Source organism: Anolis carolinensis, chromosome 2 (genome assembly GCF_035594765.1).
Source record: "Anolis carolinensis isolate JA03-04 chromosome 2, rAnoCar3.1.pri, whole genome shotgun sequence".
Lineage (NCBI taxonomy): Eukaryota > Metazoa > Chordata > Lepidosauria > Squamata > Dactyloidae > Anolis > Anolis carolinensis.
The window spans coordinates 176488098-176513831 of record NC_085842.1 but is presented as its reverse complement, the minus strand read 5'-3'; the positions used below and the strand labels follow the sequence as shown (position 1 = coordinate 176513831).

The 25734-nt window shown below is 39.9% G+C and overlaps 1 protein-coding gene across 2 annotated transcripts in view; it reads left to right on the top strand.

Annotated features, from left to right (window-relative positions):
- Positions 1–25734, top strand: part of prkca (protein kinase C alpha) — a 245602-nt gene that overhangs the window by 681 nt on the left and 219187 nt on the right. For both annotated transcript variants that reach the window (XM_062971147.1, XM_062971148.1), the window contains exon 2: positions 9545–9576. In XM_062971147.1, the coding sequence (XP_062827217.1) occupies positions 9545–9576 (32 nt within the window). The remainder of the gene's footprint in view (positions 1–9544; positions 9577–25734) is intronic.

Below are 25734 nucleotides of genomic sequence, written 5' to 3'. Positions count from 1 at the left end.
TCTCGTTTCATCTTGTCTTGTTTTGCTTCCCTTCTCCCCTCTTTTCCTTCCTTTTCCCCCACCCTCCCTCCCAGTCTCTTCCTTTCATTTTCCCTTCCTTTTCCCCTTTCCTTTCTCCTTTCTTTTTCTTCTCCCCCCTTTTTCCTTCCCTTCTTTCCTTTCAGCCCTTCCCTCCCTCCTTCTATTCCTTTTCTTCCCTTCTTTCCTCCCAGTCCTTCCTTCCCTCCTTCCCTCCCCTTTCCTTCTTCCCTTCCAGTCTTTTCCTCCCTACTTCCCTTCCCTTCTTTCCTTCCATTGCTTCCCTCCCTCCTTTCCCTTTTCTCTGTTTCTTCCCGCCCTTCCCCGCTCCTTTCCTTTCCCTTTTCTCTTTCTCTTCTCTTCTCTTCCCTTCCCCTCTAGTCCTTCCCTTCTTCCTTTCCCCTTCTCCCTTTCCCCTTCCCTTCCAGTCCTTCGCCTTTCCCTTCTTTCCTTTCAGTTTTTCTCTCTCTCCCATCCCTTTTCCATTTCCCTTCCAGTCCTTTCCTCCCTCCTTCCTTTTCCCTTTCCTTCCAGTCCTTCCATCCCTCCTTCCTTCCTTTCCCTTTTCTCTTTTCCCTTTCCCGTCCTTCCCTCCCTTCTTACTTTCCCTTCCTTTCTCATCCACTCCCTCCCTCCCTCCTTCTTTCCCTTCCCTCTTTCCTTCCTTTCCTTTTTCTTTTCCCCCTTTCCTTTCCCCTTTCCCCTTTTCTTCCATTCCAGTCCTTCCCTCCCTCATTTCCTTTTTCCTTTTCCCTTTCCCCCTTTCCCTTCTAGTCCGTCCCTCCTTCCTTCCCTTCTTTTCTGCCATCCCTCCCTTCTCCTGGCGTCTGCTGTGGTGCTTGGCAAGTCATCCTCTCCTTGCTTGCTTCTTTTCCTTTCCTCCCTTTCTGTCTTTGCCTCCTTTCTGCCCGGAGCAGGAAGGGAACCAGGTTGGATGGAGGCGCTGCTCCGGGGATCCCGCGGAGAGGAGCCAGTTTCTTTCCAACCCGAAGCCCTTGCTTGGAGCGAGCTGCTTCCTGGATGCCCTTCTTGAGAACTCTTTCTTTTTCTTTTCTTCCCTTCCCATTGAAGGCAAGACACTTAGCCTGGGTGCCATATCACTCATGCCTATGGCAGTTCAGTTGCTGCGCCTGTCTGCGAACACACCCCCTTGCCAGGGCTGTCCCAGAGAAAGAGCTCTCTCTCCAGGCACTTTCACAAGTTCTCCTTTGGCAAGGATTCTTGGCATTGCGGCTTGAAAAAGACAGGCACTGGGATGGTTAAATGCCAGACCCCCTTCAGATGTGCTTCTTGCAAGTTTGTTCCTCTCTTTTGCCTCCTCCCAGCACACTCACCCCTTCTGCCTTGGAAAAGTGACAGTTCTTCATGTGCAGAGAAGTGCATCCTTACCTGTGGATGGGCGATCACTTGTAGCTGAGTGTGATTGCTATCCAGAGATAGTCTTCTGGATCTGTGTGGTTTGCCACAATGAAAGAATATGTGTTGTCGAAGGCTTTCATGGCCGGAATTACTGGGTTGCTTTGAGTTTTCCTTGCTGTATGGCCATGCTATTGAAGCATTCTCTCCTGACGTTTCGCTCCTGATGTGGGTGAAACCTCAGGAGACAATGCTTCTGGAACATGGCCATACAGTCTGGAAAACTCACAGCAACCCAATGAGAGCATAGATTTCCAGGTGGAAGGTGGTCACAACAAGAGTTGGCTTGATGCGCCTTCCTCCTGACATGTTTCTCTCTTTCGCTCTCTTCAAAATTCATGGCACTGTTGGTAATACAACCTCCAGCTATAACGCTTGAGAGCCACTGGAAATCCCAGTTCTCGGTGCTTATTCCACATTTTAAAGGATAGCTTTAAACACATCTGGAAATCTCTTTTATTGCCCACCAAGATTGTTTTCTGTTCTTAGGTTGAGAATAAAGTAACCGGGTTATGTAAACTCCATAGCCAGAAAAAAATTTGGGGGTGGGGGTGAAACTTTTTTTAGCAAATCATGAAGAGTAGTTCCATAATACAAAATAATTTAGAAATCAGGCTCCATCGATAAACTTCAGTGGACACTCAAGAGAGAAAAACTTCAGTGGACACTCATGCGGATTTGGTTAATCAGTTAAAATTCATGAGTAAACCAGGTTGTTTTTAAATCTGAAAAATTTCAGGAGGCGTTTAAACCCCTAACCGCTGCCCATAACCTACAGCCCTGCCTATAATAGTGTCATTTTGGTTCTCCTGCTCCACTCTCTGCAGTTATTTCTGAATAACCGGTCTTCCTGAGACAGCATCCATTTCCCATTTTCAACTAGACCTCCTTTGCTGGATCTGATGGGCTCAGTTCTTGTTGCCCTTAGCCACAGTGTGTGGCTAGATTGCATATTTAGCAAACACTGAAGTAAGGGAACTGCACTAATTGTATCCCAGTGTGAAAGCTGTGGTGTGCTGAACGCACTGGCTGAACTGAACTGCTTGATTCGATAGCACAGGGGTGGGTCACTTTGATAGGTGCTGGAGTCAATTTACTGTATCTAGGGTCTTCTGTGTGTCCTGTGTCTGGATATATGTATGCACACCTTCAAGTTATCTGTTCAATTATGGTAACCCAATGAATTTCATAGGCAAAGAATAGTTGGAAACATGGTCGTAGTTGGAGGAGGGGGCTTAAGGGTTCAACTCCCCCCAAATGTGTCAGGTTAAAAAACCTGGTTTACTCATGAATTGGTTAACTAGTTAAAATTCATTAGTAAACCAGGTTTTTTTAACCTTACACATTTGGGGGGGGGGGAGGTGAACCCTTAACCTCCCCCCCCCGACTAGAGCCCTGGTTAGTAATAATTTTGCTAGTACAGTGTTCCCTCACGTGGGGGTTAGGTTCCAGGACCACCCACAATGAGTGAAAATCCGCAAAGTAGGGACGCTATATTTATTTTAATATTTATACATTATTTTAGTAGTTATACACTATTTTAAGTCTTTATCAGCCAATCGTGTGTTGATAAATTGCCTCCTTCTCCCGTTGCCGCTTGGGCTCCTTTTCTCTCCCTTTGGCTTCTCCTTCCTCCCTTAGGCTGTAAATTGTAATTTTTTATGATTTATAATAGTCTTTTAGAGTTTATTAAAAAACTGCAAAACAGCGAATCTGTGAAAAGTGAACTGCAAAGTAGTGAGGGAACACTGTACCTTCCTTTGAAAGATAGCCTACAGTGCCTGGTATTCTTATGCCCATTCAAGTATTCACCAGGACAGACCCTAGTTAAGGATTTGGTACCCTTGTAAGGATGTCAAGCCTATTTTCATTGATGGCCACATCAGTCTTATGGTTGCCTTTAAAGGGCTGTTGAATCCATGGACAGAGAGTCCATGGATATGGAGGGCCAACTATAATGTTTTCACATAGTGGTCAGTGCTTTTTAGTTTTTCCACAGATTGGTCTCCAAATGTTATTGAACAGTAGCTCTTATCACTTTTCATCATCACTATGTGGACTGTGGATAATGGAAATTACAACCCAATAGCACTCGTGACTCGGTTGGGGTAAGATTAAAGGACATTTTAAAGTCAAACGTATCCACAAGCCTTTTATTTCAATTCAAACCCAACTATCCTGACTAAACAGAACAAACTGCAGCTTCCCAGATGTTACTGTTTCTCAACTGCAATCAGCTATGGTCATGTGGTCTAATGATGAGAAATACAGAGTTATTCCAACATCTGGGAGGCTATATAAAATAACATGGTGGGCCGGATTGAGTTTGGCACACGTGCTTTAGAGTATTTAGGCCCAATCTGTGTGCCTTACCAAGTGTCAAAATGCCAGAGAAATCAACCCACCACAGTCCTGAAAGTATTGTCGAAGGCTTTCATGGCCAGAATCACTGGGTTGCTGTGAGTCTTTCGGGCTGTATGGCCATGTTTTGGAACATAGTGTTCAGAAGTCTACTGCTTTAATCAGTGCAGTCTTTTTCCTCCTTTCTCCATTTTGAAATATAGTTCTTTGAAGCTTCCAGGAGGGACCATTCATTATTTTTTTGCTAGCAGAAGGATGGTTGAAGTGCCTGTGTCAAGGCTGCAGAAACAACTGGTGTGTGTGGGCGAATGAATATGTGTGTACACATACATTGAATTCCACTGCCACCCTTTAATTCCACTCAGTGCTCTCTTTCCTACACCAGTGTAGACACACACTCTCTTCCCCTCTCTTCAAACATGTCAGTACTTATACTGACTTCATTTCTGAAGCCCTCTTTACAGTCTGTCTTTGCAAAAAAGAAAAAAGAAAAAAAAGAAGGCAAAGTTCTGTCTGTCACTGCTCTTTCCTTATTGTGCTCTTGAGATGCATTGGATTGCAAGTCCCTTCACCCCAGTTGGATTGAGTTGATGGGAGTTGGAGAGGAAATAGTTGCAGAAGCCTGTTTGACACGGTTCCTCATTGCTTGACTGGAGCACCTGGATGTGCTGGGATGGAGCAACCTTCAGCTTCCCTTTTCTATTTAGCCACCACAGATAAAAGAAACATGTCCACTATTACATCTGATTTTCCTATTAATAGACATCTGATTAATCTCAGTTTTGTTAAAAAGTTTTCCTCATTTCTATCTCATAGGAAGGATTTGTCTTCCCCGCTCCTTGCCAATGAATTGGTGGTTGCAACTTGTTCAAAAACTTGATTATGTCTGGAAGAGAGCTTTGTTGTCTCCAATGAAAAATCATGATCTAATTTCTAGCAGGGAGATTTTATTTTCCCAGCAGCTCTTTCATACCATTTTACCTCTTTGATCTGTTAAGTGGCATTTTCTTAATTCCTTAATTTTCCGTCTGTACTGGTGCTCTTTGGAAATTATGTTTTCCATCCTGTGTAGTCAGTTGATAGACTTTAGGTGGTGTGTTCTGTCAAATACCCATATCTGGCAATTCCATGGCTTCCAGATGATATTTGACTCCAGTTCCTGTGAATCTTAACCAGCATAGCCAGTCATAAAAGATGGTGATAATTTCTTTCTATCTGAAGACTGTATTTTCCCCTATAGCACATCTTTTCAACTTATACCCACAAACTGTATATTGATCTCTTGTTACTCTCTTGTTACTTTCATCTATGAATGCGGTTTGATGCCACTTTAACTATGGCTCAATGGTATGGCATCAGCGCACTTTGGGTGAAACTACAACTCCCATAGCATTGAGTCATGGTAGTTAAAGTGACATCAAACTGCATTCATTCTATTGTGTAGATGCACCTGTAGTTATAGAGTTCTTTGCTCAAAATTGGATCAGATCAAAAGCAGTGCTGGAAGAAACAAACACTTTCCCATACAGTTTTTGCAGTGCAAAATAACTTGTTTCTATCTAGCTAAAGTTGAGATTTGTTCATCTCTAAATGTATTTGTGTGTGAGAGAGAGACAGATCAACAGACAGACAGACAGAAAAAGGTGATCTTCTATTACTACTGCTTCAGTTAACTTCAGAGTCTTCCACTACTGTCTTCTAGTAAATCTAATAATACATCCCATAATGGATCTCCTGTTTAGTTGGGTACTTTTATTTGAATTGATCTATAATTATATTGTACATTACTTCATTTGATGTTTTCTTTCTAAATACATTCCTGTTTTTTAAAGTTTTTTTTGGTGCTCTTGTAATATTTAAAGCTTCCTTCTCTTTGACCTCAGTCAAAATTATGCTACCCACGTATTTCATATTGATCTTTTCTCTCTTGTTGCACTTTTGCCATTCTATTTGGTGGAGATGATGGTTACATGTCTCTCTTCTTCTTGATTCTGCAACCACAACTTAGATTTAAGTTGTATGCACTTTGCTTTTCTTCTCCAGGAGTCAGTGTGATTTGCTGGCTTTTGCAACTGAAAGTGCAAATATACACACAACTTGTCCTATAAATCGTTGAATCATACATTCTTTAGCAAGGGGTTGTTTGGGAGTGCTGCTTGTTTCTCAAGACATCTAGTTAAACTTCATTTTGGTTTGACTTTTATATTTCCTTTCTTATATTTCCTGTAGTTGCCTCTGTAGGAGAGGTGGACATGGAATAACTTTGCAAGTGACATATTTTAGATATGCAAGTTCAGGGGAAAAATCTTACTATACTAAGTAATAAGAATAAGAATAATAAGCCAGCAATAAATAATATTCAGGAGCCACAAGAGATTCAATAACAGTATTTTCTGGATAGTAAAGCTAAAGGTTTTCCCCTGACATTAAGTTCAGTTGTGTCTGACTCTGGGGGTTGGTGCTCATCTCAATTTCTATGCTGAAGAGCTGGCGTTGTCTATAGACACCTCCAAAGTCATGCGGCTGGAATGATTGTATGAGGGCCGTTACCTTCCTGCTGGAGCGGTACCTATTGATCTACTCACATTTGCATGTTTTTGAACTGCTAGGTTGGCAGAAGCTGGGGCTAACAGCAGGAGCTCATCCCACTCCCTGGATTCAAACTGCCGACTTTTCAGTCAGCAAGTTCAGCAGCTCAGCAGTTTAATCTGCTGCACCACCAGGGGCTCATATTTTCTGGATAGAATACTATATTTTTTAACCTGCCTATGCACATTCTCTTTTGACTTTGCTTTCTCTTTGTGAACATATGCATAGCTAAGCACAGTTCAACATGTGAACTGTGGGTTGAGTCCAGATAAAGTTAGTTTGGCTCTACTGAAGTCAGCAGGACAATTTGTTTAGTATTTAAATTCCATTGATTTTAAAGGGTATTAAATCCAACTAACTGAATTTGGTTTCAGCCCTGTGTACATACTGCTTCTGTGTGTTCATCTGGCTGAGGGAAAACATGACTTAGGTATTCATGCCGGGCTTACCAGGAAAGGTTTGCATTCATATCCCTTCCTTTTATTTGCATGCTATAACTTGTTTGCCCAAGAGCCGGCATCTAAATGAAACACCCAGCCATTCCCATTATATCAACAACCCTGTATTAGAAGGGAGCTTAGCTGAACATAACCATTTCCCAGTGTCTAGTTCTGTTCACCCTGACTAATAGCAAGCCCTCTTGAATGTTGTTGGGTTTTATGAAAAACAGGTACATTTTGAGTTCAGTATGGAAGAAAATACTAATGCATTGCATAGGAAGCAACATGTATTACTTGCAGTGTTTAGAAAAGTTGAAAAAGAGTGTACTGTTGTCCCACCACATTTGTGGTTTTTACTTTTATAGATATGATAAAAAAATGTTATCTCTAGGAATCTCTAGCTCCTCCAGTGTGACTATATGATCAACCTCCCAAAGTAATTCTGAAAGATCTAGAGATTTTGAGAGAGAACACCTCTCTCTTAATCTCTTGGTCCTCAATTGTGATTCTATGGTCGTTTTCAGACCTAGAAATTCCTAGAGAGGTGTTCTCACAAGTAAAAGAATAGCAATTTCTTTATTCTTTATTCATGCTCTTTCACTTTCACAGGGCTCCTATTTCACTAACAGATAGACGACAAACTGTATTTTGTCTTGTATTATACATTATAATAAAAGCTACAAATGATACACAATTGTTGGCATCTGTGTTTACCTGGTCTTGCATCCTGTCTTAGAATTCTGTATTTCTTACTGTGCAAGTCTATTTTTATCTACACATGGATACAATCCATGGAGTTCAGCAGAATTGACTCTTATGTTGAAGCATTTAGGATAGCTGTCCCCTATGGACATGAGTAAGGCATGGAGAAAGAAAAGTGTAAATAATGTAGTTTGTCTCATTTAATAAATTTAGGTAGTTTTTTATAAAAAAAAACTTACTGAAGAAGAAAATAATAATAATAATGATGATAATAACAATAATAAAAACACCCAGGACTTCTATATGTACCCCCATGGATTTGTATATATATAAAAAATAAATACTTGCATCTGTATGTATGAAGTCTTCCCCTGACTTTGAAAGAATAATTGTGTACTTTTTCATAAGACTGTTATTTGCAACTGAATTTGAGTAGAGTAAACTATATGGTATAAACATCTAAGATGTCAAAACAACCTAAGAGAGGGGGAGAAAATGAAGCAAGTATTTCTATCTTTGGAAACCATTGCTTGCTTCAATGGAAGGTTTATAATAAAAACGAGAGGAAAAACATAGATTTTAAAAGTATACATTTGATTGTTATCCCTGCCTTGGTTTTCTGCTTATGTACTGCTAAAATAATCAGCTTAGTGTTTGTATTTGACATAGCAGATTCTTGCTAGGGCAACCACGAGGCGTTTGTCAGCAGGCACAAAAGCTTTTTGTATGCTCAAATACAAATCCAGCTTGGTAACAACAAATCCTGGGTATCAGGGGTACAGGCTCACCAATCAGAGATCGCCTTCACTTTGACACACAGGTGGTTGGCTCTATTGCTGCCTGACATCCTTCTGTGACAATACTATATTTTGGACTTCAAATCATAAAGATAACTTAACCATTCAGTGATGAAATCAGCCTTCCTTAGCCTGGTGCTCTGTGGGTATGCTGGGCTGTGATACCCACTGTAATAATGATTTATAGGTCATGACTTGCATCTTTCTGGTTACATTCTATTACATTCTATCCCACTCCTCCAAATGTGAAAATATGTTTCACATATCAGGCAACCTATATCTGAAGAAGTGGGCTTATGTACAAGAAAACTCATGCTAAAATAATAATAATAAAGTAGTCAGTCTTAAAGGTAGGTTGCTGTGAGTTTTCCGGGCGATATGGCCATGTTCCAGAAGCATTATTTCCTGATGTCTCATTCACATCTATGGCAGGCAGACTCAAAGCTTGTGAGGTTTGATGGAAACCAGGCAAGTGGGGTTTATATATCTGTGTAAGGCCCAGGGTGGGTGAAAGAACTCTTGTCTGTTTGAGGCAAGTATAAATGTTGCAATTGATCACCTTGATTAGCATTGAATAGATTTGCAGCTTCAAAGCTTGGCTGCTTCCTGCCTTAAATGTACTTCCAAATTTCCTTCTCCCGCCCCTGTACCTTAACATCTTTCTTTTCTAATTTCACATGGTTACTTTTCTGAAGATGATGGAATTGTAGCCTAATGTATCTGGAGGACCCCAGACTGGGCAAAACTGAGTTAAGTTGCTAGATAGGCTGTATCTATACAGAATCCCAATTATTGGTTATAAATGCGAAGTTACATTGTGAATATAATGCTCTGTTCTTTTTATTTTTGATCTATTTCTCCCTTGAAAATATCCACTATAACCATTTTTAATTACTTCATTTATTTACTAGAAATGTGCCAAAGTGAGAACAGCAATAAGGGTACTTGTAATAGAGTTTTGTATCTGTCTACCTATTTGTCAAGTTGTCAAATATACAATGGTTATAATTAATTATGTAATATTTACAAGTGTTTCAGAACTGAAAGATTTGGAGAAAAGGCTGTTGCGATCTGGGGGACATTTCTAATTTCAGCTAAGCAATATGTAGACAAAACAAGTAGTTTTGCTTTGACAGTAAATCATACGATCATATTACAATTTGATATTATTTTAATGTCAAAATAGATCTCTAAGTCCTCCTCCTTTTTTTCCCTTTGCAGGGGATTTGGAAAACAAGGGTTTCAGTGCCAAGGTAAGTGACAAATATTTTAATAATGGCTTCCGTTTCTATTTTAATCATTACATCCAGGTAATGTCTAAAAGATATGAGGAGAAGGAATTAAGCATTCAGGAAGAGTATTGAATTATCTGGAATAATGTGCATTGTTTAATCATTTATTATCTCATGAACTGTGAATCATGCATTGAAGAATTTCATTTTGGTTGAGTTTCCTAATATTAAATGTCATATAATCTGCATATAGAACACTGTTTAATTATTCATGAAAAGATTTTTTGTGGTTTATTTTGGAAGAGAACATTTTTCTTGTTGGGAGCTGGCTGTCTCTGTGTGGGTGTTCAGAAAAGTGGATTCACTTTCCACTGGGTTTCCTTTAATACTCTAATCTCCCTCTTTCTCTCCTTTCATAATCTACATGGGAATGCATTCTGATGAACCTTTATTTTCAGCTGTTTATGTTTCTGCATGGAGCAGAATACAGTAAAGCCCTTATGAATGAATTTGTGTTTAATGTATGTTGCTGGCAGTGAACATTTCAAATGATTGTCTTGTGATGGAAAAGGACTTTTTTGTTTCTGCGAATTGCATTAATGGTAGTAATATCAACAGTAGCATCAATCAAAAGATGCCATGAACAGAGGTGAACAGACAAAACTGCTTCACAGTCTTTAAGTCCATGGAGCCCATCCTGCGACAGTTCACCAGCCACTTAGGCAAAGGCCCTGAGCTGTATATGAGTGTTGTATTCTTTTACCTGGAAATACCAAAGACTAAATGGATTCTTCTTGTGGTCTATCAATTAGCTTTCTCTTATCGTATCAGATCACTGTGGGTGCATCTACACTTTAGAATTGATGCAGTTTGAGGGAACCCTTCTCTAGGCATTTGTAGATCCTTCAGCATAATCTTCAGAAGATTCCCCATGATTTTCTTGCAAACAAACTAGTTAAATGTGGGCTAGACAATATTACTGTTAAGGGGGATTTGTTGTTGGTTAAGCGGCTGAACCCAAAGGGTGCTCACCAATTGTTCCTCTTCATACTGGAAAGAAGTGACTACATTATGTCACATGAAGAGGGTTCTGTCCTGGGCCCAGTGTTGTTCAACATCTTTATTTTGATGAAGGTTTAGAGGGCAAGCTTATCAAGTCTGCAGATGACACCTAATTGGAAAAAATGGCTAATACTCCATGACAGGATCAGAATTCAAAACAACCTCAACAGATTAGAGAGCTGGGCCAAAACTAACAAAATTAATTTCAACAAAGAGAAATGCAGTGTCTAGATCAGCTATGGACAAACCTTGGACCTCCAGGTGTTTTGGACTTCAACTCCCACAATTCCTAACAGCTTGAGTACTGAAATTTTTCCCCTGGCTGGTCTAGATCAAGGGAAGTCATGGTGCTCCTCTATTCTGCTTTGATCAGACGTCACCTGTGTCCAGTTATGGGGACCACGGTTTAAAAGAGATATTGACAAAGCTGGAAGGTAGGGCAGCTAAAATCATCAAAGGTCTAGAGACCATGAATCCCTATGAGGAGCATCTTAAAAACTGGGTATGTTTAGCCTGCAGAAGAGAAAGTTGAGGGAGACATGATAGCCATATATAAATATGTGAAAGGGTGTCATAAGGAAGAGGGAGCAGGCTTGTTTTCTGCTGCCCTTGAAACTAGGATTCAGAGCAATGGGTTCAAATTACAGGAAAGGAGTTTCCACCTGAACATTAAGAAGAATGGTCTGACTGTGAGAGCTGTTCAGCAGTGGAACTCTCTGCCTTGGAGTGTCATAGTAGCCCTTTCTTTGAAGCTTTTAAACAGAGGCTGGATGGCCACCTGTCAGGGGTGCTTTGATTGTGCTTTTCCTGCATGGCAGGGGGTTGGACTAGATTGCCCATTTGTGATCTCTTCCAACTGTATTAGTCTATTATTCCAGTAGAAGCTGGCCTTAGAGCCATGCTGGAGGATCTAGAGATTCATAGAGAGTTGTTTTCGCAGATTAAAAAATAACAATTTTTATTTGTGTGCCCCCCCCCCATTTTTGTGAGATGCAAGCATTCTAATTCAGCAAATGAGGAAGAGCCCACAGTACATCTTAATTGCTGGCTTTGGTTGCAGTGACAATCTGCCAGTGAGCAGGAGTACAGTGAATATGAAATATAGTGTGCTCCCCTTTCATTTCACATTAACATGAATTTTCAAATGTTTAATTTTAGATTTAAAGGGGCTGCCTTCCAACGTATTACTTTGGTATTAACTTTGACGCTTTCATGGTCTGCGCATAGAACTCTTAATTTAAAATGTAGGTGACCTGGTTTTTCTTAAGCGTTGTCGATGACTGATAGAAGCTTGAATATGTATGAATATGTTCTGGCTGCTGTGCATGCTGGGCAGGGGGATAGAGGCTTTACAAGCAATTGGTAGAAAGCATTTCAGTAACAAGGAATGCTAAGTATCTTGGCTTGGATTCCAGACTCCTCTGAGCAGAATTCTACTCATGGGATGCTTTCACTGTCAAGAAGTGAAGGAAACTAGTTTCACTTTCCTACTTATCCAGAGAGTAGTGATACAGTCCGGTGGAACAGTGTTGTAGTTGACACAAGAGGCAGCAGGAGAAAGGAAGAATCAACAAAATTGTGGTGTCACCCTTCTCATCTATGGAAGCTTCTGCTGGACTTCAGTCTCTTTGGACAATGGAAAGAGTCCTCTGTTTTTGGAAGAGCAACTATGAAGTCAAGCCCTTTAGCGTAAATGTTTTCCCAAACAACTGAAACCCCCTATGTTTACAAAATGGCAATATAAGCAGGCACAGTACAGTTCCAACATTTAAGTGTGAGTCTGGTTTTGTAATTTAAAAAATTGAGGTCAGCGTATTATTATTATTATTATTATTATTTTATTATGACACAGCAAACAAGATAGATATGCTGGATTTTGTTTCACAAAATCACAAGTCAAACACTTCCCAAGTGTCTAGGACTGTGTGATGTATTTTCGGATGATGCGTGCAGATCCCAGTAGGGTGGCCTTTTGCAGTTGGCAGATCGTAATTTTGTCAAAGTCTATTGTTTCCAAATGCCAGCTGAAATCTTTTGGCATGGCACCCAATGCGCCGATCACGACTGGGACCACCTGTACTGGTTTCTGCCAGAGTCTTTGACGTGGTGGGGGAGCTTAACCATTCCGATGATGCTGAGGGCTGTGCTGGCGGTAGTGTAACTACTGGCAGGTCCAACCAAGCCAGAGAGCCTCAGCTGAGGAATGGAACCAAGAGCACCTAACCCATTAGCATTATGGAGAATCAAACCAAAACGAAGTCTATACTGGCTCGGTCGTCGCCCAGGATAAAAAGGACCGTGGTGGATGCTGCTGATTCTGGACATCCATCGACAAGTGGGCTGCAGAATCAAAATACAAATGAACAGTCACAGAAGCAGCAGAAATATACAATGCCAGAAAACCACACTATTGTTGTTGTTGTTGTTGTTATTATTATTATTATTATTATTATTATTTATACCCCACTTTATCTTTGCCAAAGGGGACTCAAAGCATACAAAATAAGATTCCATGAATGGGAAGAAACTTTGCTCTGATGTCTCAGAGTGACCCTTAATCAGTACTATCGGCCCTTGGTATCTGCTGGGGTTTTGTTCCAGGACATCCATGGATACTAAAATCTGTAGCCATTCAAGTCCCATTAAATACAGTGGTGTAGTAAAATAGTGCCCTTTATACAAAATGGCAAAATCAAGATTTGCTTTGGGATTTTGTTTAAAGTTTCAAACTGATGGTTGAATCTAAAGTTTCAAGCTGTTGATGGTGTGGTGGAAGCTCCTTCCTTTGAAGCTTTTAAACAGGCTGGATGGCCACCTGACAGGGCTGCTTTGATTGTGCTTTTCCTGCATGGCGGGGGGTAGTACTAGATGTCCCATGTGGTCTCTTTCAACTCTATTATTATATGAATCCATAGTTACAGAATTCATCAATATGGATGGCCGACTCCTTTTACATGGTCTTTGTAGGAAAAAGTCAGCTTAAATTTAGTGTATCAAGGGCTGCTAAGGAAAATAGTGAACTTATGTAAGATTTTTTTGGTTGATGAAGAAAGGTGAAATGGTATCGGTTTGTACCTGTGAAGTTTCTGGCTTTCATGAGTATCCTTCACCTATGATTGCTACTGGATTAATTCTCTTTTAGGGATGTCACTGCTCAGTTCTAAAGATATTTCATTTTCTGGTAACAGATATGTTGACCTAGTGATATCTCTGTGTGATGATGTAATTGACTTGTAAAGTGAAGCATGATACTATGAAGCGAGTACAAAGGGCTTTAGTGTTTTCAAAGTATTTGTGTACATTCATCCTCATGGTGACTTGGCAGGTTAGGTTCTGCATTGTGATTGTCATCATATTGCAGATGGACAGGGAGACATTAAAATAGAAAGAGAGATAGAAGGATTCCAGCCTTAAGGATCATCTGGAATTCATGGCTGTGATGACATCACAGTTCACATTTCACCCACTAAGTGATACCAGCTGTACATAATACATGACTAGTAATCAGTACAAAGTGATAGAACAAATTAATATTTCTTTCCTCTATGGTGACCTATATAATGAGTGGCTTATAACAGAAAAATACATAATAGTATATAACATTGTTTAAAGACAGTTGATTAATAGTTGCAGGATACAGTGGACACATTCAGCTACAGTCATCACTTCAGGTCATGGCTTTTACTTTTGCCAGTTTGCTTATTCATGGATTTAATTGAAAATATTCCCTCTAGGAATCTTTAGGTCCTCCAATGTGACTCTATAATAATCTTCCAGTGAAAGTTGAACATAGAATCACGCTGGGAGATCTAGAAATTCATAGAGAGGTGTTCCCTCCAGTTAAGAAAAAAAACTATTCCTTTATTCACGAGTTTTCAGTTTCATGGAGGATGTGTGCCCCTAACCCCAATGAATGTGGATGGCTGACTGTGTATAAAAACAACATTTCAGTTCTACAACACACTGTAATTTCATATTAATACTTTCAAAACCTTATCTGATACTAAATGTTGTAAGCCAACATAAGTCTGTAGGAAATAACATATTCCTCCTAGGCCTGGTCTGATGGGCCAGATGGAAATTCAGGGAACCAAGACTTGCTCTCTGGTAGTTCTCTGGACTATTGTAAGGAATTGTGTGGCTCTCCAGTGCTGGTAGGGAGAATGAGAGCTGCAGTCCAACAATGCCTGGAGGATCAATGTTCCTCACTACTCACCATGGGAAATTATGGGGAGGAGCTGACATTAGATTTGGGGCAAGTGGAATGACAGACACAGCGTTGTTATTGTTTTAAACTTGATTGCAACATTTGGGAGTTAAGCATAAACATACTTATATTGTGTAAAGGGTTCAAATTACCTGAGTGCTGAGGGTGTGGACAAGTTGCTTGGAATGAAGTCAATGTAAAGTCCTGGCTAATAAGGACTGCCAAAGCTGGAGGGTAGTTAGATGGATGTCTCTGATTTTAAATACTTCCTTGAAGGAGAGCATTGTTCCTGTTATTAAACAAATCCAAACTATTCCCATTGCCTAACTCCACTCAATTAATTTAGATAATTATTGACCAGTCACCAAGCTTTTTCGTTGTTTTTCTTTTTGGGTAAGGTTCAATATATGGATCCTTTGATGTCTGGATGTAGGTCTAGTTGTGGGATTGAAACAGTTTTGTTTGAATTGTAAATAGCCTATCAACCTCATCATATGTGCTGCTGGAATCGCCACTGACCATGGTGAACGGGAGAACCCATCTCCACGTGCCCCACATTGCCCAGCTTCCCCCCACTGCATCCTACGAGGGAAGCTTCCGCTCCCAGCTTCCACCTGTTGGTCCCAATGCAACATGGGAAGCATAGTGTAGCTTTGTTCATTTTCCTTAAGTTTTGTTGCTGTTGCTCTTTGCAATGTTCTACTGCAAGGAGACTACAAGAAATTACATTGGCAATGTGACCATCATGTTGTATCCTCTTCAATGGCCTCTACAAGTCTCATTTTAGGAAGCATCCATGAAAAATAGTGAACATTCTGCCAAGAGGCCCATTGTTTTTCAGATACTGTAGTAACAGTAAAGAAAATAACTGTGTCTCTGCAAATGTCATTTGAGAAATTTTGGCTGTACTTCTTCAGTGCCTAGTATCATTCTAATCTTTCCCAAAGTGTTACAATTTGGAATAGTCACTGGAGAAACATTTTGTCTTGATTGCAGTGACAAATATAATAAAACTTCCTCCTTGCAGAAGATGTGAGGAGGGGCAATGTTGTGTCCAACTCCAAGCTCTAGCTTCCCAATACAGTAGTCTCACTTATCCAACATAAACGGGCCGGCAGAATGTTGGATAAGCGAATATGTTGGATAATAAGGAGAGATTAAGAAAAAACCTATTAAACATCAAAATAGGTTATGATTTTACAAATTAAGCACCAAAACATCATGTTATACAACAAATTTGACAGAAAAAGTAGTTCAATATGCAGTAATGCTATGTAGTAATTACTGTATTTACGAATTTAGCGCCAAAATATCACAATGCATTGGAAACATTGACTACAAAAATGCGTTGGATAATGCAGAACATTGGATAAGTGAGTGCTGGATAAGTGAGACTCTACTGTAGTTTGATTTCCCTTTGAAAAAAGGCCTAATTTTCCTGCCATATTGTATCTTTTAGAACTTTTTGCAGTATTTAAAGCTTACTGTAACATTGTAACCAAAGATAATATATTTGTTTTTTCCTCTGTCTTGCACGTCTCGTCATTCTGCTTTCCTGGTTGCCCACCTTTCCTGTGAAAGTATTCGAAGAATGAAGTGATGATGATTGTAGTCATAATAGTAGTAGTAGTAGTAGTAGTAGTAGTAGTAGTAATAAACAGCAACCGGAACCCAAGTCTTTTTTAAATGTATTTGACTGAGGACTGAGGTCTTCTGTTTCCCACCAGTGAAAGCCACATCCTACAGGAGGACATGAGAAAGGGCCCTTTCTGTTGTGGCAGCTCAGTTGTAGAATATCCTCCATTTGGATGCTGAAAATCCAGCTTCATTCTTGCACTAAGTTAAAATGTGACTTTTTATCAAGGTCTTTGAGACTTATTTTTTTAACCAATATCTACAGGAAACATGTTTACAAATGGTTTTCCTTCTTGATTTAACTCCTTTATGTGCTTGGAGATTAGTTAAATTATTCTTTGTTGTTTGGGTCTTTTCTCTACACTACACAGCAGGTCCCCTTGATCTTTGCCATTCCCTATCCACCATCCTTGACAATCTGGCCCAGAGGACTGTGGGGATCTTCTGAAAGAATGATGGCAGTGGAGTGGTGGGAGGGATGAACAGACCATGGGACTTTCTTAGGTCACTGGGAGCAGAACCTTGCTTAGTGAATTCTCCAGGTTTGGGGAAAAGAATAGTGATACGGTTTATTATACAGTCAAAAATGTGGGTTTAACTTCTGCATACTTAATTACAGATTTGATTAAGATGTTCTTTCTTGATATCTCTCTCTAGACCAGTGGTTCGCAACCTGCAGGTCCCCAGATGTTTTGACCTTCAACTTCCAGAAATCCTAAAGGCTGGTAAACTGGCTGGGATTTCTGGGAGTTGTAGGCCAAAACACTGGGGACCCACAGGTTGCAAACTACTGCTCTAGGTCCTCCTGCCCAATTCTATGACTTGGAAAGAAGAAGTTGCCACAGAGTTATACTGAAGGGCCTAGAAACTGCTAGAGTGAAAACTTACCTCAATGTTTGTAGATCCTCCAGCCTGATTCTGTAGTCACTTTGTGGTAGACATTGATCATGGGCTGTGGTGGTGGATCGAGAGAGTCCTAGAGAAGTATTATCTTGGTAAAAAAAATACTTTTTTGGTAGTCCTATGCCCCTGACCCAAGCAAATGTGTTGGGCTGACTGTATAGTGTAAAGTACTTCACAAATTCTTGTTAGCATAATTATAATAATAATGATGATAATGATAATAATGAATTTATTACCCACCTCTCCCTGTAGCTCAAGGCAGGATGCAACATCATTAAAACAAGAGATGATGATGATGACGATGATGATGATGATAACACAACTTCATTCTTCTATCCCGCCCCATCTCCCCAAAGGGACTTGGGGCAGCTTATATTGAGACCAAGCCTAGGAATGCAACAATAAAATACAACAACATAATATACATTCAATTACAATGAATTAAAACATTGAAATATTTAAAAGCATAAAAACTTCTAGGGAGCTGGCATAGAAGCTGTGGTCTGCTTTCACATTGTATAAGAAAGGATTGACTGAAGAAAAAAATTAGTTACTTATGGTATTTCTGCTTACCCTCACATATTGTTGTATGTTTCTGTTAAGCATAAGTGCTTTGTCAGAGGAAGTTTCACTGATCACATTTACCTAAAGGCAATTTAATTCCTTTGATATACATAGCTAAAATAATTTATGGTTTGTTTGTCTTATTATGGCAAAGCCCTGGGCCTGGAAGATTTGTGATTTGCTTCCCCAGTGTAGTCGGAAATAAGCCCAGCCCGAAGTGGTGGAAATTGGGTGGCATTCGACCTTTGGTCTAGAAAAGAGTCTACAGAGGAGTGATCAGGCAGGACAGCAGAGAAGCTCTTGAGTCAGATGCCAAGAAGGCAAAAAAGGTGGGAAGAGCAAGTACAGGCAAGTAATATAGGCTATTCCAAATACAGTAGAGTCTCGCTTAACCAACGTAAACGGGCTGGCAGAATGTTGGATAAGCGAATATGTTGGATAATAAGGAGAGATCAAGGAAACGCCTATTACACATTAAATTAGGTTATGATTTTACAAATTAAGCACCAAAACATCATGTTATACAACAAATTTGACAGAAAAAGCAGTTCAATACACAGTAATGCTATTTTGTAATTACTGTATTTACAAATTTAGCACCAAAATGTCACGATGTATTGAAAACATTGACTACAAAAATGCGTTGGATAATCCAGAACATTGGATAAGCGAGTGTTGGATAAGTGAGACTCTACTGTAAACCCTTTGAAATCCATGAGATTAACGGGTGACTTGACAGCACCGACACACATGGAAAGTATGGGATAGACCCAAAGTATAACTGAAGAACTATGGCCTTGAAAATTGAAGCTGATGTTAAGAAGGATGATGTTGAACAATACATAATCATAGTGCTATGACTCCATTTCAGCTGCTAATGGCAACTTCCTGTGAAATCCTGGGACTTGTAGCTTGGGAAGGAGGATGTAGAACAGTCAGCCAGGGGGTTACTCTGTTGCCTTTGAACCAAACACAAAACCCATGCCTCCATGGAATATTGCCATTGCAGGTAATGTGGAAGATAGTACTATAATTTACCCCTTGTCTGGGGACAAATTGAGTGACCTTTCCTTCCATCATAGTCACCTCCTTGGTAACATATGGTCAGTGATCAGATAGCAAATCTTTGGATCCCTGAGTGATTGAGATTGGATTTTGTACACAGCATTATGAGAATTTGTAGCTGAGTAAGATGGTTCCTCTCCTGTTCTTTCCATGACTTTTCTTTTGCTGCATTCTTGTTGATTAAGCCATAACATACATAAGAAGTTGCAGTGATGTGAAATTCTCTGAACTGCTGTACGTAAATTTGTTCAGATTCTAAGAAAACTAACTCATATTTCAAAGACCCGTGGACAACTTATTGCTAAAATTCTGACAAAAAGTAATGATGTCATGGTTTCAATGCTCCTGACTAGTGATGGGTTTGGACTGTATATTAAGGTATTACCTTGTATTTTGAATATTTAAAAAAGCTTAATTGTAGCTTAGGGGCACACTGTACTGTTGGTTTTACTTTGTTGTAGCCCTTTTTTGTGCGTTTGCTTGCATTAGCAATGTGCTGTAGAAAAAAACAAAATCTTTACAAAATTCCCCTCCCCACCTGCTCTATTTAAATAACTTCAAATTATCTGAAACTATTTAAATATAACAATGGACTTCATCCAGTTTTTTTTCAAATCAGATGTTTTTAGTGAGTGCAGTGTTGACTTTTATTTTCATAGGCTCAGATCCAAATAACTCATAATCCCTCTCTCTCTGTGCAAGATAGAGAAAAAGACTGATTGCGTCTAGAATGGATGCAGTTTGACACCACTGGAACTGCCTCCTCAATACTTTGGGAGTTAGAGAGTTGTAAGGTAAAGGTTTTCCTCTGACATTAAGTCTAATCCTGTCTGACTCTGGGAGTTGATGCTCACCTCCATTCCTAAGCCAAAGAGCTGCTGTTGTCCTCAGACACCTCCAAGGTCATGTGGCCAGCATGACTGCATGGAGCACTGTTACCTTCCTGCTGGAGCAGTACCTATTGATCTACTCACATTTGCATGTTTTTGAACTGCTAGGTTGGCAGAAGCTGGGGCTAACAGCAGGAGCTCACCCCGCTCCCTGGATTCAAGCTGCAAACCTTTCGGCCAGCAAGTTCAGCATCTCAGCGGTTTAACCCACTGTGCCACCAGGGAGTTGTAGTTTTATAAAATCTTTGGTCTTCCTTGCCAATTGTGCTAGGGCCTTGCCAAATGACAGTGCCCATGATTTACTAGCGCTAAGCCATAGCAGTTAAAGTAGTGTCAAACTGGCTTCATTCTACAGTGTAAATGCACTGTCTGTGACCTTGTGAAGGATGATGTGCCAGGATACACATACAGAAAACTGCTTTCTCCTTGGCTATTTCCCATAACACTGTATTTTCCTTCATTTGTCACCCCCTCCATGCAAATTCCGTAGGCTGTTGCATTTTTGTGACAGCTACTTTTCTGATTGTTTTAACTATAACTTAACAGTTAAAAAATTAGTAACCTTTCGGTTGATGTAAACTACTAACATTCATGCCTTCTTATGGTATTTGAAGTTAGGAATTTGTGTTTCTTTGTGGGGGGAGGGAATAAAGTTTGGTAGTCTTTGTAAGCAATCCTTATCCTTTTGCACTAAAAGCATAGTTTGTTAATACATATTCTGACAGCTTATTTTGCAGAGCATCCAGGAGAACAAACTGAGTGTGAAATTAATGACACTTGTTCTAATGTAAATTATATAAAAGGCATGACAAGGAAATTAGACAAATCTAAAAATGTATCCTTCAACCCTGCTTTCTCCTCTGGAATATAAGCACATTGTATCTTAACAAAGTAAATGGAAGATAAGCACAGTGTGTCTGCTACTTTCATTTAATGCATATTCTTCTGTATGATATATTGGCTTAATACTTGGTTTCTTGCGGGGGTGGGGAGGAGTGGAGTGGAGGGGGAGATATTTCTTTTTTTGAGGAGCAGCATCATATAATTACTTCAGGGAGAAGTCTGGAACATACTGGAGAATTTGGAGGCCAGGAAATATCTGTCCTTAAGGGCCTTTTTTTGCTTCTAATCCTAGAATGGGTTATAAAACCATAACTCTTTGAGAAGTTTAGCAGCATCGGATTCCTTGTGGAGCAAACATCCTTCATTGCAAGTAATTACTAAATAAGATGTTACCATGGTAATTAAAAGCAGAATCCAGAAGTTCTAGTGGTGCAATGTGAAAGGTCCTCTGAGATATTAGAATAGACATTAAGAGTGCATTTGCACTCTAGAAGTAATACAGTACAGTGATACTACTTTAAGTGATATGGGTCCATACAGTGAGATTCTGAGATTTGTAGTTTGATGAGGCACCAACACTCTTGGGCAGAGAACGCTGAGGTCCTGGTAGACCTACAACTCTACTGATTCCATAACATTGAGCTATGGCATGGAGCCGTGGTGGCGCAATGGGTTAAACCCTTGTACTGGCTGAACTGATGACCTGAAGGTTGGGTTGCTGACCTTAATCAGTGAGACAGGGTGAGCTCCTGTCTGTCAGCTCTAGCTTACGGGGACATGAGAAAAGCTTCCAATAATAATAATAATAATAATAATAATAATAATAATAATAATAATAATAATAATACAAGCAGTCAAAGAAGAAGAACATGCCCTGGCAGAATATGTAAAGCAAAGTGAAGAACCTGCCTTGATTGAAGTCAAAAATCAGAAACTCCTCAAAGCACAGCAGACAAAGAATCAGTACAAGAAAACCACACTACAAACTAGAGCTGATAGCTGGCACAACAAAACACTGCATGGAAAGTTCCTTGACAAAATTGAAGGAAAAGCTGATAAGGAGAAAACCTGGCTATGGCTCACGAATGGGACCCTGAAGAAGGAGACAGAAGGCCTGATCCTTGCAGCCCAGGAGCAAGCCATCAGGACAAATGCAATTAAGGCCAAGATCGAAAAATCATCTGATGACCCAAAATGCAGACTGTGCAAGGAAGCTGACGAAACCATTGATCATATCCTCAGCTGCTGTAAGAAAATCGCACAGACAGACTACAAACAGAGGCACAACTATGTGGCCCAAATGATTCATTGGAACTTATGCCTCAAGTACCACCTGCCAGCAGTAAAGAACTGGTGGGATCACAAACCTGCAAAAGTATTGGAAAATGAGCACGCAAAGATACTGTGGGACTTCCGAATTCAGACTGACAAAGTTCTGGAACACAACACACCAGACATCACAGTTGTGGAAAAGAAAAAGGTTTGGATCATTGATATTGCCATCCCAGGTGACAGTCGCATTGACGAAAAACAACAGGAAAAACTCAGCTGCTATCAGGACCTCAAGATTGAACTTCAAAGACTCTGGCAGAAACCAGTGCAGGTGATTCCGAAGGTGATGGGTACACTGGGTGCCGTGCCAAAAGATCTCAGCCGGCATTTGTAAACAATAGACATTGACAAAATCACGATCTGCCAACTGCAAAAGGCCACCCCACTGGGATCTGCACGCATCATCCGAAAATACATCACACAGTCCTAAACGCTTGGGAAGTGTTCGACTTGTGATTTTGTGATATGAAATCCAGCATGTCTATCTTGTTTGCTGTGTCATACAATAAAATAATAATAATAATAATAATAATAATAATAATAATAATAATAATAATAATTTATGTATGGTTCTGTCTCCTCAAGAGGACTCAGGGCGTTTTCCAACATGTATGCAAAAACAGTCAATTGTCAAAACAACATACAACAACTTAAAACATAGCAAATATAATAAACACATCATAACAAGGCAAAACAATTCAGTTAAAATAGACATAGTTACAGTCAGAACATTTCATCCTACAGTATGGTAACACATCCGGGCATCCCCTGGGCAATGTCTCTGTAGACGGCCAATTCTCTCACACCAGAAGCAACTTGCTGTATGTTCTCAAGTCACTTCTGACATGATAAAAAAATTGAGCCATTGCAGTTTAAGTGGTGTCAAACTGCATTAATTCTGCTGCGTTTATGGATCCTAAATTATTGCTTCTTCACACACATCCTCAGTTTAAATCTAACTTTGGTACAGGAGCATCCCTTTCATCCTGTAATGTATTTGGGTATTTGTGTGCTTCTGAGTAGGATTATTTGTTTCTGTACAACCGTGATCAAGAGAACCAGAACTACAGCAGGCACCAGGTATAGTGTTTAAGGTCTGGAGGATCTTCATGTTCCCAAGTACTCACTGGAGTGGACATAGGCAAAACAGGACAGGAATGCTTACACCTTTATTAATTTTGTACATAGAAGATGGATTTCAGCAGGGATTACTTGCCATACAAGTGGCACTTGCTTAAATCTTTTCTTTTGTACAGCAGCTACAGGGGAAAGAGTCCTGTCTTGTATTGCCTATATCCACCCTAGTGTTCACTGTTGGGTTCCTCATGAATCTGGAAAGACATTTCCAATGGGGTAATATTGATGATGGAGAGCTCTGTCCTAGGCTTGATACTCTGCATCCTTCTATCAGTGAAGGGGATGAAAGAGTGGATCAAATCTGCAGAACTGGGGAGGGACAAGATCTGCTTTTTATATCTCTTTCCTGATTAGCAAGGCAGTACTATGCCTTTTAAAGATGTAGCTGTGGTTAAAGATATCTGAAACACTTGCGTTTGTATATTTGGCCAATCAGTATAAGCACAACAAGAGCTGAAGTATTTTGGTGTCTTTCTGTCAAAAGCATGGCATTTTATGACCATAATAATTTAGGGAATTTCTGATTTAGCTCACTTTGAGGTAAGCAGAAGTGCTGCAACCAAAGCATTATGCCCTCATTCCTGGTTCAATCTGAATGAGAAATGATGTTATTTATTAATTTGACCCCCCCCCCCCCCGACTCCATCAACTTTTACTTCATCTTGCTCACTCAAATGGGAATGCTAATGTCAATAAAATGGCTAAATATAATCATTTCTTTATGATCGCTCAGAGACTACCTGGCACATTGCAGAGCTAAATAAACAGTGTGTCATAAATATATCAAATTCAAATCAATTCTTTCAAAAGTTCCTATAGGTGTGTGTGTGTGTGTCCAGTCATCTGATGGGCAGAAGAAAGTTCAGTTGTGCAGATCAGCTTTATTATGTGTGTGGACTTCTTTGCAAGTCTTTGGTAGGGTATGGGGAACGGGACAATGCAGAATCTGGAAGCCCAGCGTCATTGATAGCCTTGTCTTTGAATAATTCAGGAACCACAATTGTATTTTGTATTCCAAATGTACCTGGATTTATGGGTTTATCTGCTTCCTTGTGGCTTATATTGTGCCTTTTGATTTACTCAACTGAAAGAATAAAATTAGATAATTATAATTAGACAAGTTGTAATTAGTGAGATACCTGATTATTTTCCATGAAATCCCAGTGGAGCTTGAGAGGAACTACCCTGTTTTCCCTAAAATAAGACATCCCCAAAAAATAAGACCTAGTAGAGGTTTTGCTGAATTGCTAAATATAAGGCCTCCCCCGAAAGTAAGACCTAGCAAAGTTTTTGTTTGGAAGCATGCCCGGCGCCCACCAAACAAAACACTATAGCATGCAGGATTGGTAAATGTACATACCAGTTGTATATGGAAATAATGTTAGTAACAAGAAATTCTTGACAGAAGTCACAGTTTGTCTGGTTTGGTTATGTTGGTTTGTGATGCCAACTACTGTACAGTATAGAATCAATGTTCATTGTTTTGTTCAACAATAAATGTGAATTCTTCTTCATGGAAAAATAAGACATCTCCTGAAAATAAGACCTGGCGCATCTTTGGGAGTAAAAAATACTATAAGACACTGTCTTATTTTTGGGGAAACACTGTAGGGACTAGAGCAATGGTTCTCGAACCTCCTTCCTCTTTATTTATTTATTTTATTCATTTTATTTCTGCTCCTTTCTGCAGAGCTGACCATTGCATTGGATAGACCACATCAGCTCTAGATAATTAAGTATGGTTTTCTGTGGGTGAGCAGAAGAGGACTATTGGGTGACATATGTTCTGTATTAGAAACTAGAGCTGATGCGGTCTGTCCAATGCAGTTTTCTGAATCTGTACCCCAAATAACCAAATCCAATCTAAAGTTGACTAAAAACTGATTTGTAACTCTTGGTACTATGGTACTATGGTAATGTTGGAGAGCAGTCTCCGGTCAAAGTGGTCTTCGGTCAAAGTGGTTCCAGGTTAAAAAAAAGAAGGTTGGGAACCACTTAACTAGAGGGTATATGATAACTCTAGAGTGCATCATGGATATTTAGCCCTGGGACATCTCGACATCCTTTAGTGTTCTTTTACTGCCAGGCGTATAATGCTGTTATCTGCTTTTTGTACAATTCCGTGCTGCTGTTTTTCAAGATGTCTCTTCTATAGACATTGCCTGATCATTGCTCTTGAAGATCTAGATCTCCTCCTCTAGCTCTCATTAAAACTCTAGCTTATATCATCCTTGTCATTGTGTATCATTTTTAGTGCTCTCTGAAATCCGGATTGCCACCTGCACAAGAGCTTCCAGCTTTGTAATATCATCCTTTCCCAGGACACTTGACTTGATCACCTTATTAATCTTTATTACTTGGAATCTCAGTCAGGGCTTAATGGCTAGTCCATTTTAGATATTTGTTTGGCCCGTCTCCGCTCATGGTGGTTTTCAATTAACCTTGGTGGTGCTCTTTTCAGGATGGGCTCATACTGACAAACAAGGCCCTTTTTGCCTGAAACATCTACATTCTTTCTTTTTTAAAAGTCTCTTACTTGGC